The 19203-nt window shown below is 52.7% G+C and overlaps 1 protein-coding gene across 1 annotated transcript in view; it reads left to right on the top strand.

The window, feature by feature from the left end:
- Nucleotides 1–19203, top strand: part of PC (pyruvate carboxylase) — a 133379-nt gene that overhangs the window by 11355 nt on the left and 102821 nt on the right. The window contains exon 7 of the mRNA XM_065407790.1: nt 11085–11203. Within this exon, the coding sequence (XP_065263862.1) occupies nt 11085–11203 (119 nt within the window). The remainder of the gene's footprint in view (nt 1–11084; nt 11204–19203) is intronic.

A 19203-nucleotide genomic window follows, 5' to 3' on the forward strand; every position in this document is an offset into this window, starting at 1 on the left:
GTATGAAACATTCATGGACAGCCAGAACTCCTTCTATTCCTGGCTCTGGGAAGGCAGTGGGGTCTAGTAGTTAGAATAGGGGGGTGGGGCCAGGAGTCCTGGTTTCTATCCCAGCTCTGGTGGGTGATGGAATCTTGTGGGTAGAGCAAGGGTGGCTGGGAGTCAGGATTCCTGGCTTCTATCCCCATCTCTGGGAGGGGAGTAGGGTCTAATTGTCAGAGCAGGGGGGCTGGGAGTCAGGACTCCTGGGTCTTATTCCCAAGTCTGGGAGGGGAGAGGGATCTCGTGGCTGATCAGAATGTCCCCTTCGGGATTTACAGTCCTGCCACATGACTTTGGAAGACAGGCAGCCATGAAATGCACCGAGGGAGCATAAGTATAAGCCTCACTCCTGAAATTACCAGTGCCACCTCCATCTCTTATTATGAAAAGACAAAGCCAGCGGCAGAGCTGCTGCTGGGTTTAATTGTCTCCCCCTCCAGACGCCCGCTCTTTGTTGGCATCTGGACCTGCACAAGACTCCTTGGCAACCTCGTGGCAACCAATCCGTGATCCGCTTTAAGCCATGAGTTCGGCGGGCTGGGAGTCAGGACTCGTGGGGTCTATTCCCAGCTCAGGTGGTGAGGGGCGTGGAGTCTAGTGGTTAGAGGGGTCTAGTGGCTAGAGCAGTGGGGCTGGGAGTCAGGACTAGTGGGGTCTATTCCCAGCTCAGGTTGTGACAGATGCGGGGTCTAATGGTTAGAGCAGTGGGGCTGGGAGTCAGGACTCATGGGGTCTATTCCCAGCTCAGGTGGTGAGGGGAGTGAGGTCTAGTGGCTAGAACAGTGGGGCTGGGAGTCAGGACTCATGGAGTCTATTCCCAGCTCAGGTGGTGAGGGGAGTGGGGTCTAGTGGTCAGAGCAGTGGTGCTGGGAGTCAGGACTCGTGGGGTCTATTCTCAGCTCAGGTGGTGAGGGGAGTGGGATCTAGTGGTTAGAGCAGTGGGGCTGGGAGTCAGGACTCGTGGGATCTATTCCCAGCTCAGGTGGTGATGGATGCGGGGTCTAGTGGTTAGAGCAGTGGGGCGAGGAGTCAGGACTCATGGGGTCTATTCCCAGCTCAGGTGGTGAGGGGTGTGGGGTCTACAGGCTAGAAGACATAAAAAAGCAGATTTTTCCCTGTTATTCTGCATCTCATCAAGATCCCAAGTGTCATTTCCTGTTTGCGCTCTCCCCTCTCCCATCTAATTGAAGTAGGCAGCAAATGCCCCTAGTGGGCCACTGGAGCTTCCAAGCCTCCCGGCATGTGCCCCCACTCCCTCCTTGGCATAGCTATCTGGGTGACTCCTGCCTCATAGGTGCAGATGCAGTCGCTCGGCAGGATGCCTGGCACTAGGGGGCAGTGTTTGCCCAGCAGATGCACACAGTCTGTGGGTTCCATGCATCTCTGCCTGGGAGTGATGCATTTGAGCAACATCCAAAGCCCTGCTGGGTTATTTTCCTTCAGGGACAATGAATCGCAAATGACAGGATAAAATAACAGGCTGGGAATCAGGACTTACGAGTTGATGCTCCTGTTCTGTAAACGAGCTCCTGATTGTTATGGCCACACCAAACTAACGGAGCCACTTGGAACGCGGTGGATTGAGGTTGCTAAGAGCTCTAAAGGCGCCTGCCAATAATGGGCTCTGCACAGACTCTGAGGGGAATTAGGGGCCCTATTGTGCCAAGTGCTGCACAGACATGAATCAAGATCAGGGCCCCCATTGTGCTGGGCGCTGCACAGACCTGGACGGTGATCAGGGTGTAGCCAGTGGAGGCTACAAGGGCTTTCACTGTGCCCAGCACAGCTACAATCTCAGATGAGGCCTCGAAACTACCAGACAGAGCACTGAGCAGATCCTGGCCTGTGTGGCATCATTGCCCTGGGCACAGAGCACGCTTGGCGGAATCGGCTGAGAACTGCCTTTCCTGGCTGATGGGTTCTTCTTTGCGGCTTGATTAAAGCCCCCGAGGCTGCTCACCCTGATTTCCTTTTGCCTCTCAGACTCCTTCACGATCGGGGCTCTGAAAACAGGCTTCTATTTACTCCTCATCGTGTTTAGCTTTTCAGCCAGTTCCTTCTAGTTCAGCCTCCTCCCTCCTTGCTAGTCAGCGAGAAGGATTTCAAGTTTCCTTCCCCGGTAGAGCCAGCCTTTTTCCTCTCTGCTCCCCCGGTCAATAAAGCAACTGTGTTTGCCTGTCCTGGCCAAGATTGGGATCCCCAAGGTGCCTGCTGCTGCACAGACCCTGACTGGGAGCAGGGCCTCCATTGCACCTGATGCTGTGCAGACCCCGCCCGCGAGTGGGGCCCCAGCAGGAGCGCCACCAGCTTTTTTGCCGCCCTAGGCGGTGGAAGGTCCCGCCCCCGAAATACTGCCGACGACCAGGGTGGCCGAAGATCCGGCCACCGTGGTTGCCGCCCCCCAAATGTTAGTGTCCTAGGCGACCGCCTAGGTCACCTAATGGGTTGCGCCAGCCATGGGCCCCAGATACAGATACAATCTCTGCCCCAAATTGCTTACAGGCTAATTTAACTAAGAAGGGGTGGGGAACTGAGGCACAGAGAGGGGAAGGGACTTGGCCAAGGGCAATGGTAGAGTGGGAAATAGAACCCAGGAGTCCTGAGTGCTACATTCATTCAACCTGTCTAGATTGTGTCTCCATTGTGCCTGAATCTATGTATTCCTATGGCCCTTCTTTCGCAGAGAGGAGGCATGGCCCAGTGGTTAGATTATTAACCTAGGACTTGGGAGATTGGTTCAGTTCCCGGCTCTGCCATAGACTCCCTGGGCCACTCACTTTGTCTGGGGCTCTGTAAAACCGGGATAATAGCACTTCCCTTCCTTCAGCCTCAGCCAGGGATCTGTGCGGCACCCAGCCCAATGTCACCATGATCTGTGTCGTGTCTGTGCAGCACCCAGCACGATGGGGGGCCCCGATCATACAAAGCCGGGCCAGGAACAGTGTCTACATTGCTACATTTGCATCCGGAGCCAACCCAGCCCAACACTGAGGTGTCTCTCGCAGCATCTGCAGAGCAGCAGGTTCAGTGGGGGATTCCTCTGGAAAGAGACATCAGAGGGAGCAGATGAGACGCCAGCCACAGAGCGGGGCCATTGATCAATCTCCTTTACGTTCCCAGATCCCCTTCAAACCCCAGCTGCTTTCACGTCTCCTTGGCTTCATTGCTCAGCCACTTCACTGTGCCCTCACTGCGGGCTAGCACAGCCACCATGCCCCATTAGGGTGCAGAGCTGGGTGCTCTGTGCAAATAAGGCAGTGCCCTGATTTGCATATTTGAATATACATCATCTCATTTGAATACATCCCTCCCCCAGCCTTTCTACCTGAAATAATAGGGAGCTTGGGAGCAGGCTCCCTGAATCAGGAGGCTCCTGGGTCTGATCCATGCGTGTGCAGTGCAGGGATGGCTGTCCCATCAGCTGGGTATGTAGTCTCAGGTGCAAGGGCTTCTGGGAGTGCAACCCAGCATTCCTGGTGCTGCTGCAAACTGCGGGGGGTCGTGCATGGCCTCATGTGCCCGCCACCTAAGGCAGGAAAGGACCGACATCACAAAGGCCTAAATTTGTCTCCTGCAACTCCAGTATTGGTGGGGTTATGGAAGCTCCCAGAGGCCCTGACTGAGATCGGGGGCCCCATCGTGCCAGGTGCGGCACAGACCCTGACTGCAATCAGTGGCCCTGTCTTGGTGGGTGCCACACAGACCCTGAGTGTGATTGGGGGCCCCGCTGGGCTGGGTGCCACACAGACACACCCTGAGTGACAGTCCCTGTCCTACAGAGCTCACAGTGTAAAGAGAGCGTGGAAGCAGAAACTGAGGTAAAGGGGCTCAGTCAAGTTCACCCAGTAAGTTTGGTGGCCCAGTTGGAAGAGAATCCAGGAATACAGGCTCCTAGCTGCCCCGTTGCTCTAACCACTAGCCCCCACGCCCCTCTCAGAAGTGGAGATAGGACCCAGGCGTTCTGACTGCCAGCCTGGCAGCCTTATCTAATGTCTATTCTGCATGTAGCTACCCTGTCTTTTCTCCAGCTGCTGATGCGCAGGAAGCTCCAGCCTTGCTGATCCCGCTCTTAAACCCACTCAATCGCCTCGTAATGTGCTTTCATTTAATGATCAAAATGATATTTGATTAGGCTGCCTGTACTACATTTTTTCTTAAATAGATAATTAAGAGATTATTTCCCCTCAAGTTCGTTAGCAGGTAATTTAAGCTACAGGAAACACAGATGCATTTCCATGTGGAGCATCTCTTTATAGGAATCAACAGACGATTGGGGTGTTGCTCATGTCTCGGGGTGGGGTGGAGAAGTCAAATCCTGGTGCTAGTTTAAAATAGAGGGAAGTAGGATGCTGCTGATCTCCACGGTTAGAGCACTGGGCTAGGAGTCAGGACTCCTGGGTTCTATTCCTAGCTGTAGGTGGGGAGTGGGGTCCAGTGGTTAGAGAAGCAGAGGTGGGAGTCAGGACTCCTGGGTTCTAGTCACACTCCTCTCCCAGAGCCAGGCATAGAACCCAGGAGTCCTGATTCTCAGCCTCTTTTTCTATAACTACCAATCTCTACTCCCGTCCCAAAACTGGGTCTAGAACTCTGGAGTCCGGAGTCTCACCATAGACAAAAGGGGGGGGGGGAAACAAAGGCACAGAGCAGGGAAGGGACTTTCCCAAGGTCACACAGTAGGTCAGTGGCAGAGCCAGGAGTAGAAGCCAGCTCCTAGTCCAATGCCTGTGTCACTAGACCAATGTCTTTCTTAGCCAGGAACTCCTGTGATGCATGAGCCATGTTCATGTGGGGCTCTCCCTTCCCCAGATGCTCCCTCTCTGATCTTCAGCCACAGCAGGGGTAGAAAAACCTCCCCAGTCTGATGTGAGCCAGCGCCAGCAGGGAGCAGATTAAGGTGCTCTTTTTACACTGCGTTTACATCGCTGGGGGTGGGAGTGGCATTGGTAGCTCGGGGCAGTAAGAACAGATAGCTCGGCACGGCCCCCGAGCATTGGCGTGTGACCCCGGCACATCGGAAAATAACCGCACGGTGGGGGGAAGTGATTCCAGTGTTCAGACTGGGAGGAGGCAGGTTGTGGAGCATGGTCGTAAACCAGACGTCGTCCGCACTTACCAGTGTCTTCACCCAGCCGTCTGCGCTGGCACAGGGGCGTGGGACCATGCTCCTACCACAAATTAAGCCCCACCTACTCAAGACAGCAGAGTGAGCTCTGATTCACAGCGTTATAATAAATTTCTGGTACCGCCATGGGGCCCTGACGGAGATAGAGGTCCCCTTTGGGCCAGGTACTGCACAGACCCTGACTGAGATTGGGGCTCCCATAGTGCCAGGTGCTGCACAGACACAGTGAGAGACAGTCTCTGCCCCCGAGAGCTCACAGTCTAAATTGACAAAGGGTGGGCAGGTAAACTGAGGCACACAGAGGGGCGGGGACTTGCAGTAAATAAGTAGCAGAACTGGAAATAGAACCCAGGTGTCCTGCCCTCCTACACTGCTCACTCTAGCCCACTAGACCCCGCTCCCCTCCCCTAGCCGCGAATAGAACCCAGGAGTCCTGCTTCCCAGCCACACTGCCTCTTTAAGGGGGAAAAATATCATTGCTGTCCATGCCTCTTAAAATTCAGGAGCCGCCGAATAGTTAAAACATCTTTAATGAGCTCCATGCTTCATTATCCTCTTTACGGCTGTCTGGCGCCCGCTCCCCCCTGCCCTGCGAAGATTGAAGTGCACAGTTAATCCATATTCTCTGGTCTGTGTTATTTAATTCCCGGCCTTGCACTGACCCCCCCTGGTTGCTCCGTTCAAGGATTTTCCCTACCCTCAGCTCCCCTTGAACTCCCAGCCGCCACAGCTTGTGGGCTCCCTGTTTAATTAGCAGGCGTGGGTTGGATCAGAGATGCTCTCTCTCTGATGTCCTAGGAGAAGGTCCCGGTCCTGTCAGTCTAGCCCAAGGTCACCCCCAGGGCTGTGACAAGGCCAGGCAGATTTTGTTTCTGTAATTCATCGCCTGGGTCTTAAACAGTCCAGGGAATGGAAGAAAAAGAACCTGGGGGCCTGATGCCCAGCCTGACCTCCTGCTCTTACCACTAGACCCCTCTTGCCCCCCAGAGCTGGCAATAGAAGCCAGGTGTCCTGACTCTCAGTCTGGCACACTGGCCACTCCTCCCTTGTTTTCCAAGCGCCGTCTCAGCGTTTGCCACTGCAGCACAGCATCTGTTCAGCGGGATGCAGCGATGCTACGGTTAGTCATGTTCCTCGACATGTCCCCTGCTCACACGCGTCGCCCGAGCTGCTGGTGCGTCTGCGAGAGACGGGCAGACACAACAGCCACGTCTTCTGTCCTCGCGTCACCTGGATATATCTCTCTCTCTCTCTCTCTCTCTCTCTCTCTCTCTCTCTCACACACACACACACACACACACACACACACACACACACACACACACACACACACACACACACACACACACACACACACACACACACACACACACACACACACACACACACACACACACACACACACATATATATATATATATATATATATATATATATATATTCAGGGAGAGTATTAGACTGGTGCTCAGGACTTCTTGATTTTGTCCCCTGCTCTGGGAAGGGAGTGGGGTCTACTGGGTTAGAGTGGGGAGCAGGGGCTGGGAGCCAGAACATCTGTGTTCTATTCCTGCAGCTGGGAGGAGAAGGGGAGTCTAGATGCTGGAGCGGGGGGGCAGGAGTGAGGGCTTATGGATTCTGTCCTCTGCTTTGGGAAGGGAATCTAGGGGTTAGAAAGAGGGGCTAGGAGTCAGGATTCCTGGGTTCAGTCCTCAGCTCTGGGAGAGGGATAACCGTGAAATTTCATATTTAAATAGCTGAAATCATGAAATTTACTATTTTAAAAATCCTGTAACCATGAAATTGACCAAAATGGATTGTGAATTTGGCAGGGCTCTATCCATGAGGGAGCAGTCTGCGCTTGCCACCTGGCACCCTGCACCTCAGCTGAGACGAGGTTATCTCTGCTGCCCTTCAGTGGGATTCACCTTTAAACCTATTGCTGGGGGGTGGGGTTCTTGGTATTGCAGTGTGAGGATTACCCCACAGTCCCTCAGGGGTCAGGGGAGCTTATGCCAGACACCTGGGTCCCCTGCAACCTCCTCTGCCCTGCTGCTGATCATAACCATGTGGAGGGCAGAGCGTGGGACCTCCTTCCCAGCCATTGCTGGGGGAGATGCCCTTGTTTTGGGGCCTGTGTTCCATCCTCAGCTTTGTGAGGGAGAGGAGTAAGCGGAGTATGAACAGCTGCTGGCTTCAGGGCAGGGCTGCTCTCGTGTGTCTGGGCAGCGCCTGGCACAATGGGGCCCTGATCTTGGCCAGGGTCTGTGCAGCGCCCGGCACAATGGGGATCTCAGTTAGGTATTACCGTAAAACCGCTAAGAGGGCCCCAAAGAACTCAGTACCCCCTTCCCATGGCATAGATAGTGGCAGCCTCACTCCGTTCCAGTGGCTGGGTTCCCCAGAGAACGGCGTGTTTATTTCTGATTGAAGTGGGGAGGGATGAGGACTCTGCAGCGGTGCTTATTGCCAGGCTGAAATTACCCACTTATCCTAGGGCCCTTGGCTGAGAGCTCTGCTTCCATTATGGCTAGTTAATGTCTCTCCTGTAAGGAACCGTTCATCCAGAGAGGCAGGCCTGCTAACTTTGTCAGCGTTCCCGGAGAACCCTTTGTAACCTGAAGTGGAGAGGCAGGTTAGCTGATCCCACTGCGGCGTAGTGGCTGGAGCACTGCGCTGGCAGGGAAGAGACCTGAGTGCTAGGCCTGCCTCCCCCGCGTAGCTGATTCCCCTCCCACGCTTTGTCTAATTAGACTGCAGGTTCTTTGGGACCCCCAGAGTAATGAACGGTGTGAAGCAGGGGGGTGATCGTCAGCACCTCTGGGCACAGGCTAAGCGGTGGAGGCACGGCTGTGTATCTCTCTCCAAGGGGACCCAGGGTTGTGGGATTGCATGCAGTGGAAAGTGTCTCCTCCTGACCTTCTGGTGCGAGCCCCTCTCTCGTTTCACAAGGGGGCTCCTGGCACAGCACCTACCCCTTGAATGGCCTGCCAGCAGCTGCTAGGCATGTGCCAATCCTCCAGACTTCCCCTGTTACATTTTATCCAGACCTCCCTGGATTTAACAGAGCGTACCTCTGTCTGCACGTCGCCTGCTGGGATGGAGGACGCAGCAGCTGGCAGAGAAAGCACTGCAGTTGCTGCAGTCACACTAGACACCAGTGCTAGGGGGAAAGCGACACAGAGAGAGAAATTGTCTTTCCTTCCATCCCCTTCTGTTTGCAAAGCAACATTAACCCCTGTCCCAGTCATGCCACAGGGATTCCGAGCTCTCCCTGGCAGCAGCCGTGAATCTTTCATTACCTGGGATCCCTGGACAGATGCGGGGAAAGAAACGGTTCTTGCAAATAGCCTGGGTTCAGTCCAACGTGAATGCAAGCAACATGCGCTCCGCAGGGTGCGTTTGAGTCACATCGGATAAGGCAAAGGGAAGCTGAGCTGGGAAGAGGTTGAGAGGCCCAGGAACAGCACAGATCAGTGGGGGACAGGGGTTGCCGGGAATGGCTTTGAAAGCTGCGTCCTAGAGGAGGCGTGGGCCACTGGACAGAGGGTGAGGAGGATGGGGGGAGGGCTGGCGGGGGGGGGTATCAAAGGGAGGAGGGGGAGATTAGGAGGGGGGGATCTATGTGCCTGTGGTTTCACTGCAGCAAACACACATCCCCGGTGCCCAATGTTTGGCTCACCAGGGGTAGCTTAGTGGATACCACAGTAATGGTCCCATCTACTTAATATCCGGCCCCCACTGCCAGCCCGGATCGGACCAATGGGCCCGTCTAGCACTTTCTGCTGCCCCGGATCAGCCCAGTGACCCATCTAGCCTGGTAGCCCGCACAGTTCCCCTGCACACGAGCAGGTCAGTGGGCCCAGCTGTGGCCGTATCCCCTCTCCAGCAGGGGCCAAGTCTCGCTGCTCCATAGGAAGATGCAAGAAATGCCCTTAATGGACAATGGACATCAGGAAAGACGCTCAGCAGGAAGGCTGTGGCAGAGAGGATAGAGCACTGGGCTAGGGGTCAGGACACATGTGTTTTCTAATCCCAGCTCTGCTATTGACCTTCCCCTCTCTGCGCCTCGGTTCTCCAGCTAGGGTTGCCAACCCTCCTGGTTTCGCCGGGAGTCTCCCGGAATCGGGCTCTATCTCCCGGAGGTTACTGAAGCCAAACCGGGAGATTTTAGGCCGCTAAAAGTCTGGCGGCACAGCAGGGCTAAGGCAGGCTCCCTGCCTACCCTGGCTCCATGCTGCTCCCAGAAGCGGCCAGCATGTCCCTGCAGCCCCTGGGGGGAACCAGCGGATCTCCGCATGCTGCCCCCACCCCCAGCGCCAACTCAGTGGCCAATAGAACTGCGGCCAATGGGAGCTGCGGGGGGCAGCACGTGGAGCCACCTGGCCTCCCCCACCCAGGGGCCACAGAGACGTGCCAGCTGCTTCCAGGAGCAGTGCGGGGCCAGGGAGCCTGGCTTAGCCATGCTGCGCTGTCGACTGGGAGCCGCCCAAGGTAAGCGCCGCCACCCCTCACCCCCTCCTGCACCCCAGCCCGCTGCCCCAGCCCTGAGCCCCCTCCTAGAGCCAGCACCCCCTCCTGCACCCCAAACCTCTTCCTGCACCCTAACCCCCTACCCCAGCCCTGAGCCCCCTCCCACACCCAAACTCCCTCCCAGAGCCTGCACCCCGCATCTCCTCATGCACCCCAACCCCCTGCACCAGCCCTGAGCCCCCTCCCACACCCAAACTCCCTCCCAGAGCCTGCACCCTGCATCCCCTCATCCCCCCCCAACCCCCTGCCCCAGCCCAGTGAAAGTGAGTATGCGTGGGGGACAGTGAGCAACAGAGGGAGGGGGGATGGAATGAGCAGGGCGGGGTCTTGGAGAAGGGGTGTGGCAGGGGCGGGGCCTCAGGGAAGGGGTGGGGCAGGGTTGGGGCAAGGGTGTTTGCGTTTGTGTGATTAGACAGTTGCTATCTCCAGCCCACCCTTTGCCTGTTTGGACAGTAAGCTCTTTGGGGTAGGGACTGTGTCTCTGGGCAGCATCCAGCCCGATGGAGGAGCGCCCCCCCCCCCCTTCATCACAGGGTCTAGGCTGGATGGGGAGGCCCTGATTCCCAGCCAAGTTAATATGAGTAGTTCCAGCTTTTCCTCCTGTCCCAAACTCTGCTCAGCTGTTCCCAGGGATGAAAACCTGGCAGCCAGCGGTGTATGAATGTTACATTATGGCTAATCACGCAAGCTACATTAGTGTCACCTTCCGGCATCTGAAATCTCCCTGCGCAGCATCTTCTGGAGTCAAGTGCTTTGGTTGGGAGGGCTGGGATCTAATTAAGAGCTGTATCCTAACGATGTCTGATTGCACTCAACCAGGATTGGGCTGCGATCTAGCCAGCCAAGCCGCCCTGAGAAGGTGTCACATGCTAACCGCCAGGGACAGAATGAGGCCACGACAGCCACTCACCTGTCTGCTTGTTTGTCCCTGGGATGCCCTCCCTCACCCATCTCCTGGGGGTAGGATCCTCATCCCACTTGGCCGAGAGGGACCTTGCCACTTGCATCCCCAGAGGCAGTCTCCTTCCCCCACCAGAAGCAGCTGCAAGGGAAACAGAACCCAGGAGTCCTGACTCCCAGCCCTCCTCTGTCCACTCGACCCCAGTCCCTGCACAGAGCCAGGAATAAACCCAGGAGTCCTTACTTTCAGCCCCCCCCCCCTGCTCTAACCACTAGACCCCACTCCCCTTCCAGCATCAAGGATAGATCCTGGAGCCCAGAGTCCCAGTCACTCTGCTCTAACCACTAGACCAGAGTCAGGACTAGAACACAGCGGCGCTGTTTCCCAGTCCTGTGCGCTAACCCAGACCACGACCGCTCTGTATATATTTGCCACTGAGAGGCACAGTTAGAATGCTCAGACCCTCATGAACCCCTTATCTCCTTGCAGGTAGGATATGAAAATGCCGGCACCGTGGAGTTCCTGGTAGATAAACATGGCAAACACTACTTCATTGAGGTGAATTCCCGGCTTCAAGTGGAGCACACAGTGACAGAAGAGATCACAGAGTAAGTGACGCCTCTTGCTCCCCACTCTGCGGTGGTGGGGCACCTTCTTAGCCGTCTAAACAGAGGGATATGGAGTAGGAGCAGGGAGGTAGTATTAGCTCTGTATATGGCATCATCTGACACCTGCGAAATGGACTAAAAACTGGCTAACTCATTGATCTCCAGTGGGAGAACCATCATCAAATGGGGATATATCTAGTGGAGTCACACAGGGATTGATAGATAGGTAGACACTGAAGTGTGCATCATTAGGGTTCAGAGGTAACACCCAACAGAGATAATTATGGGTCAGTTCCCTCCTGTTGGAGCAATCATCTCAGGCTCTCTGCAGACTCAGGCTGCATCAGTGACACTCAGGGCAGCTCCCCCCTCTCAGAACGATTGGCTCAGGCTCTCTGCAGACTCAGGCTGCATCAGTGACACTCAGGGCAGCTCCCCCCTCTCAGAACGATTGGCTCAGGCTCTCTGCAGACTCAGGCTGGTGTGGCTGCATCAGTTACCCTACTGTCATATTTTGAAGGTTTTCTCTGGAATCATAAGCCAGGCTGACTTTTTTTTTTTTTAACGAAAGCTGTGATTCTGGGGTGGTCATCCTGGCCCTCCTCTCTCACGTCTGCAGCAGGAGTATTTTATATACTACAACCTATGTACCCAGCAGCTCACTGTCAGGGCCAAGACCCATCTCCTGCCCCACACAGCTGATGATCCTTGCAAATAAGGTAGACACAAAGCCTTGGACGAGAAAGGCAGGTTGTGGAGGGGCTTGGTAGTTGGGGAGCGATTTGAAGTGGTGCAGGGGCACATGGCAAATGCAGAGGGGCAAGGGGGCGTGCCAAGCCTAGGGGCATGGACCAGCCATTGGGAGGAGGGGATGAAAGGATGGAGGAGTGTGGGAATGTTGTGTGTGACATATGGGATGGAGCGGGGAAGAGGGTGCACTGAATCCAAACGCTGCTTGCTGCCCCATCTCAGACCAATAGGCCCATCTAGCTCAGCCTCCCATCCTGCCGTCCCAGATCAGACTAATGGGCCCAGCCAGTCAGGTATGCCCCAGAACCTGTCTCTTCTACTTTGGCACAGGGACGTCTTTCTGTTCTGTGTTTGTACAGCACCTGGCACAATGGGTCGTGGCCCATGACTGGGACTCCTAGTGCTAATGCAAGCCAAATTCCATCAGCATATAACCTATAGACTAGAATAGTCCTGCACCGTGGCTCGTAGCCTTGTGTGATATGCTCCGGAGAGCTGAGACCACATCTTGGTTGCTGTTGTATGAGCAGGCAGCTCAGCAGGTTGTTAAAGGTGGATGTCACGTTTGCAGTTAGATGCAGACCAAGTCATTGGGCTGAACTCACAGCATTCGCCTCCCCAAAGCCGGGGCACGTTTTCACGCACACAGCTTTAGACTCCGTGCTCTAAAGGAGCAGTGGGAGCCCCCGCACTCCGCCTGGGAGGGAAAGAAGTAAATCCTTCCTCCCAGCTTGGCTGGTGTTTCAGCAGAGCTGCCACCAGCAACGTCAGAGGCTCTGAGGCTTGGGTGTTCCAAATTCACAAGTCAGATCATCTTGAAAATCATCAGGTTGGTGCAGAAAAAAATCAGAGATCCCCGGAAATATCACCGCACTGGCTTTAAAAATCACCACCTCGGCTTAAACATTATGAGCTTGGCTTAAAAAAAACACCAAGAAGGTTCTTTAAAATCAGGAAATTAGCTTAGGAAATAATGAGATTTTTGAACATTCATCTTGTTTTTTTAGTTTTCCTTCTGGTTTTGGAGCCCCTTAAGGTTAATCTTTTCTAGGTTTTCTCCCCCACTGCGAGGGTTAGAAAACTACTTCCAAAAAGAAAAAAAAAGTTGAGTTTCTCACATGTTCATGACTCCAGGAGCTGGTGCTTTAAGGAAAGAACTAAATATCATGAGGCTCAAGAAAGCTGGGTGCCTGAGTCGTGCTATGTGCTGAAATTGTGATTCACCTGGCGTACTGTTGTTGTTTATATAGAGGGGTTGGCCAAATTTGATTTGAATTTTTCATTCTTTATAGCGACAGATAATAGGGATGTTTATTTTAAAGCTTTTTACAATTTTTATTGATGGAAATGTTCCCAGTTGCAGGAAATTATGGGGAGGGTCACAGAATGGGGGAGTGAGACAATAATTATTGAATGACAGGAGACGCTGAGATTTAAAAAGTCAAAGCTTCCTAGCTGTTAAAACACAAATTGTCAACATCGCATGTCCACAGAGACAAAGTACATCTCCTTAAATCAAACTTGAATACGTTTCCAAGCAACATTTTTCTTACACTGCCCGTCTGAGGCGAACTGAGGCAGCCGCCTCAGGTGCCAGACGGTGGGGGGGCGCCACTAGGACCCAGAGTGTAGAAAATTGTGTCTGCTGCTGGTGCATTTGTATTCTCTCTGCTCTAGATGCACAGAGATGGTGGAGTGCTGTGCTGGAGGAAGGAGAGCACAAGAGACATAACAGGCAGGCAGGAGAAAAGGTCAGAGGGAATAACAGAAAGCAGCAGGAGCTGCAGGGAGAAAGAGGAGGGAGGAGCCTCTTATGTTCCTCTCTAGCACCCCCAGGAGCCTGGACTGATTAACACCAGCTTCTCAGAGAGCTTCCTGTTTCCTGCTGCTTCCCTGAACCCACTTGAGGAGAACAGGCAGACAACTGAAGTAGTACGAGCCGGTTAGGCCCTTAAGACACTGATATCTTCCCTCACTCAGGCCCTGCTACCAGCCTGCTTATTTGTCCCCTTCAATTGAGTGTTGAGAGCCATTAGAGCTGGCACAGAACAGCAGTCATGAGTGAAAGAAGAAAACGCCCCTCTGGGGCAGCATTCAGAAAAAGAAAGCAAGCAAAGGAAGCTTTTCTATCTAAGCAGGAAGGAGCTCTGCTGAGATTCATAGATACAAATGTTCACGGTGAGCCTTCCGGCCCCAGTGAGGATGTGCATGGTGAGGAGATGCCTGATCTTCCAGTTAGTCAGAGTGCAGGTGACCTGGCAGCTACTGCAGCATCCACATCTTCATCTCAAATGGATGTAACCATGCACATTCCTGAAGAAAAGTGTAGATCGGAAGAGTGTGGTGGAGGCGCAAGAAACAGCTGCTGCTGAGTTTAGTTCCTTAAGTCTAGATGATCCAGGACTGTGGGCCCACTTGAGCAGTAGCCTGAGGGAGTTCCTTGTACTGCATGGGCCACAGCAAGTGAAAAACTTCATGTTCCCCAAAGACAATGAAAATAGAACTTTCCATCCAACACATTACTGGTGTGAAATCCCCAGTGGTGACAAAGTGGAGAGGCCATGGCTTATGTACTCAAAAACCCAGAATGCTGCATACTGTTTTTGTTGCAAACTCTTCCAGTCTAGTGTTCCAGTCACATTGGGTTCTACAGGAACAAAGGACTGGAAAAATCTGGTGTGACAGACCCAGACCAGTGGGGTACAGGAGTCTGGTAGAGGGCAAATACACTGGTCACTAGATGAGTAGTTTTCTGTTCCCTGAGTGACCAGAGAAGGGGCTGCACTAGAGTAATCAGGAACCTGCTAGAACCAGTTAAGGCAGGCAGGCTAATTAGGACACCTGGAGCCAATTCAGAAGAAGCTGCTAGAATCAATTAAGGCAGGCTAATCAGGGCACCTGGGTTTTAAAAGGAGCTCACTTCAGTTTGTGGTGCAAGTGTGAGGAGCTGGGAGCAAGAGGGTGTGCTGCTGGAAGACTGAGGAACACAAGTGTTATCAGACACCAGGAGGAAGGTCCTGTGGTGAGAATAAGGAAGGTGTTTGGAAGAGGCTATGGGGAAGTAGCCCAGGGAGTTGTAGCTGTCATGCAGCTGTTACAGGAGGCACTATAGACAGCTGCAGTCCACAGGGCCCTGGGCTGGAACCCGGAGTAGAGGGCGGGCCCGGGTTCCCCCCAAACCTCCCAATTGACCTGGACTGTGGGTTCTCCCAGAGGGGAAGGTTTCTGGGCTGTTCCCCAACCCACATGGTGAATCTCTGAGGCAAGAAAATCCTCCAATAAGCGCAGGACCCACCAAGATAGAGGAGGAACTTTGTCACACTGGCTAGAAATCTGGCATGCCATGAGAAGGCAGCAAATCACCAGATAGCATTCCATATGTGGAAAGAGCTTGAGATGAGACTAAGGTTAAAGGCCATCATAGATGATCAGCATCAAGAGAAGATTGCATCAGAGTCTCTTTACTGGCAAAATGTTCTGAAAAGGCTCATTGCCATTGTGAGAATGCTTGCTACCCAAACCTAGCACAGCGTGGCACTTCAGATCAGCTGTATGTGCCAAACAATGGACACTTCCTTAAAATTGTGGAGCTGATGGCGGAGTTTGATGCTGAACTCCAGGAGCATCTAAGAAGAGTCACCACCCAAGAAATGTACACACACCACTACCTTGGAAAAACAATTCAAAGTGAGATCACACAGTTACTGGCAACAAAAGTCAAACAGAAGATTGTGGCAGATCTGAAGTCAGCAAGATATTACTGTGTTATTCTGGACTGCACACCTGACATCAGCCATACAGAACAAATGACTTTAATGGTGCGTTTTGTAACAACAACAGAACCTAGTGAAAATGTCCCTGCAATGGTGACTGTCAGAGAGCATTTTCTAGAATTTATTGACATTGATGATACTACAGGAGCTGGTATGATAAATGTGCTTCTTAAAAAGCTGGAAGATACGGGAATTGCAGTAGCTGACACGAGAGGCCAGGGCTACGATAATGGTGCCAACATGAGAGGAAAGAACAGAGGAGTGCAGACACGGATCCGAGAGTTAAACCCTCGAGCTTTTTTTGTCCCATGCAGTTCTCATCCATTGAACTTGGTGGTCAGTGATACAGCATCAGCTTCTAGTGAGGCTGCTGACTTTTTTAATGTAATTCAAAGCATCTATGTATTTTTCTCTGTATCAACTCATCGATGGCAAATTTTGAAGCAACATCTGGGAACATCCTCTCTGACACTGAAACCACTGAGTGCCACATGATGGGAAAGTCGAGTGGAGGCGATAAAGCCTATCAAACACCAAATTGGGAAGATAGATGATGCCATAGTTGCCATTATGGAGGATTATGCTATGACAGGAACTGTTCGTGGGAGAACAGTGGCAGAGGGAAATGGAATCACCAGAAACATACATAACTTCAAATTTCTGTGTGGCTTAGTGTTGTGGCATGACATACTGTTTGAAATAAATGTTGTAAGCAGGAGACTCCAAGGTATTGACCTTGATATATCTGGACCAATGGAACAACTGGACAAAGCAAAGTCATACCTACTGTCTTACCGGTCAGATGAGGGATTTCAAAACGTTCTGAAGAGTGCACAGAAGTTGGCAGAGGAACTTCACACTGAAGCTATTTTCCCACCCATTCAAGAATACAAGAGTCATCGAAGAAGACGACATTTTGATTACGAGGCACAGGATAATCCCATAAGCGACCCCAAACAACAATTCAAAGTTGAATTCTTTAACCAGGTGCTAGATTGTGCAATACAGTCAGTTCAAGAATGTTTCATGCAGCTCAGGGAACACAGCAGTATATTTGGGATGTTGTATGATATTCCAAAACTCCTCACTTTACCTGAAGAAGACCTACACCAGCAATGCAGGGCACTAGAGACAGTGTTGACACATGATGACATGCACGATATTGATGCGAGTGATTTAGGTGATGAACTGAAAGCCCTTTCAAGATACATTTCAGCAGGATCAACTCCAAAGGCTGTTCTGGAATATATGTGCACAAATAAGATGACCACCCTCTTTCCAAATGCTTTTGTTGCTCTGCGCATACTTCTAACACTTCCTGTAACAGTTGCCAGTGGAGAACGCAGCTTCTCCAAGCTGAAGTTAATAAAAACACATCTACACTCCACAATGACACAGGAGAGGCTGGTCGGCCTTGCAACCATCTCAATAAAGCATGAGTTGGCCCAGACTGTGGACCTTCAGGAAGCAGTTCAAATCTTTGCAACCAAGAAGGCACGGAAAGCACCACTTTGATTATTTGAACAGATAAAAATGCCAGTGTTTACTATGCAGACAAGAAAAGTTATATTTGCAGTTCAGGCGTTTGAAAGTTGTGTTGCTTAAAATTTTTGAACAAGGCATTTTAAGTTGTCAGTTCTCCTTTATTGCAGTAGGTAGCAGAGTACTACCATGAGAGGAGTAGAACAGGAAGAAGGCAGAATTGAGACCATTCAAAGTTTTGGCCCAAGTGAGGGGACATGGGGGTGTCATTTGAGCTCCCCGCCTCAGGTGCCAAAATGTTGTGGGCCGGCCCTGCATCTGTACATTTTGACTGTTGTGTTTGGAAGTATTTTTGCATCGGTTTGTGTGTGTGGTGAAACCGATGTTTACCGACATTTACGGATTAAAAATCTCATCCTTTCAAGCCTATTTATATAATGGTAGCAATCCAAAGGCCCAACTGAGATCCCCCCCCCCCCCATGTGCTAGGCACTGTACAGACCCCCAGACCAAAATCGGGGCCCAGAACGCCGCACATATAATTGCTCAAAACCCATGCATAAATAATGAATTAAATAGTGAATGATAAATAATTACAGACTGGAGGAAGGATGGCCCAGTGGTTAGGACACTAGCTGAGGACTTGAGACACCAGGGTTCACTTCCTGCTCCACCACAAACGGGCAAGTCACTTAGCCTCTGGGTGCCTCGTTTTACCCATTGTACAACAGTGATCTCTGCTCTGCCCTGCCTACCCGGGGAGTCTTGGAGATAATACATTACTACTCATGAGGCGCTCAGACTGTGTAGCGATGGGGCCATGTAAGTGCCATTGATAGACCCCCACCATCGAGCCCCGAGAGCAAAGAACGGCTGCACAGTTATTGAAACCCCAAGCACATTGTCACCTTGTTCAGTTCATCAGCACTCCTAGCAGAGCGACGTCTGGCCCCCGTTACAAGGCCTTGCCACATGAGCAGGTGAGAGACAGCCCAGACTGCAGCCAGAGCGGGATCCTTTCTGATCCTGCCGGCTAGCGGGTGCCTTGCTACCAGCAGCCCCCACCACTTGGGGGCACTGTCTGCGCAGATGAAGGCCTGGAGGTCATGCACCAGGATGAGATGTCATCTTGCCGTGATCACGACCAGGCGTGCTCGGCAAATCAGATGTGTGCTTCTATCTCAGATACTTATCTTGCCCCCCCATAGCCCCTGGTGCTTCCCTAATGCATTATCCTCACAACCCCCGGGGGAGGTGGGGCAGGGCTATTACCATCATTGTGCAGATGGGGAAACTGAGGCACAGAGCAGCCAAGGGCCAGCTTCGCAAAGCTCCTTAGGGACTGGACCCACAAAAGGATGTAGGTGCCTAAGTCCAACATCTTGGTGCCACTGAGAATTCCCAGCCCCCTGCTCAGCTGCTGCCTAATTCCCTGCCAATCAGCATGCACAAAACCATCGACTCCTGATGCCACACCACAGCTTACAGGCAGTTCAGAGCCTCCCATCTGCCAAAACCCCAGCGGCCCTGAAGCAGGATTCTCATACTGTGTGTTCCCCCGCTAGCTTGCCAGCGGCCCCTGATCCTGTAGGTGTGCTCTGAGCATGCTCAGGATTAGGCCTTGTTCAAAAGACAGCATGTGTGTAAGGCCGGCCCAGAATAGGTAACAGCCCAGTGGGCTGGGCACGTACCTGGGTTGTGGGAGATGCAGGTTTGAATCCCCACTCTGCCTGAGCCCAAGCAGGGACTTGAACACATCTTTCCACAGCCCTGCTGAGTGCCAAGCTCTTGGCCATCTGAGGGCAGGGCTCTCTGGTTCTCCATGAGAAAGGGCCGCCCTGTCTTAGGCATCTAACTCCAGGAGAGGGCTCACAGATGAGTGAGGTGCTAGACCCTGAGCCCTGCCCCTTTCCTCTGCATTTCACTCCTGGCTTCTGAGCATCCTTTCCTTACACGCAAGGCGTGGGGCACCTGACTTGGAGCCAAGAATTCCAC

The sequence above is a fragment of the Emys orbicularis genome, chromosome 7 (assembly GCF_028017835.1).
Source record: "Emys orbicularis isolate rEmyOrb1 chromosome 7, rEmyOrb1.hap1, whole genome shotgun sequence".
NCBI lineage: Eukaryota > Metazoa > Chordata > Testudines > Emydidae > Emys > Emys orbicularis.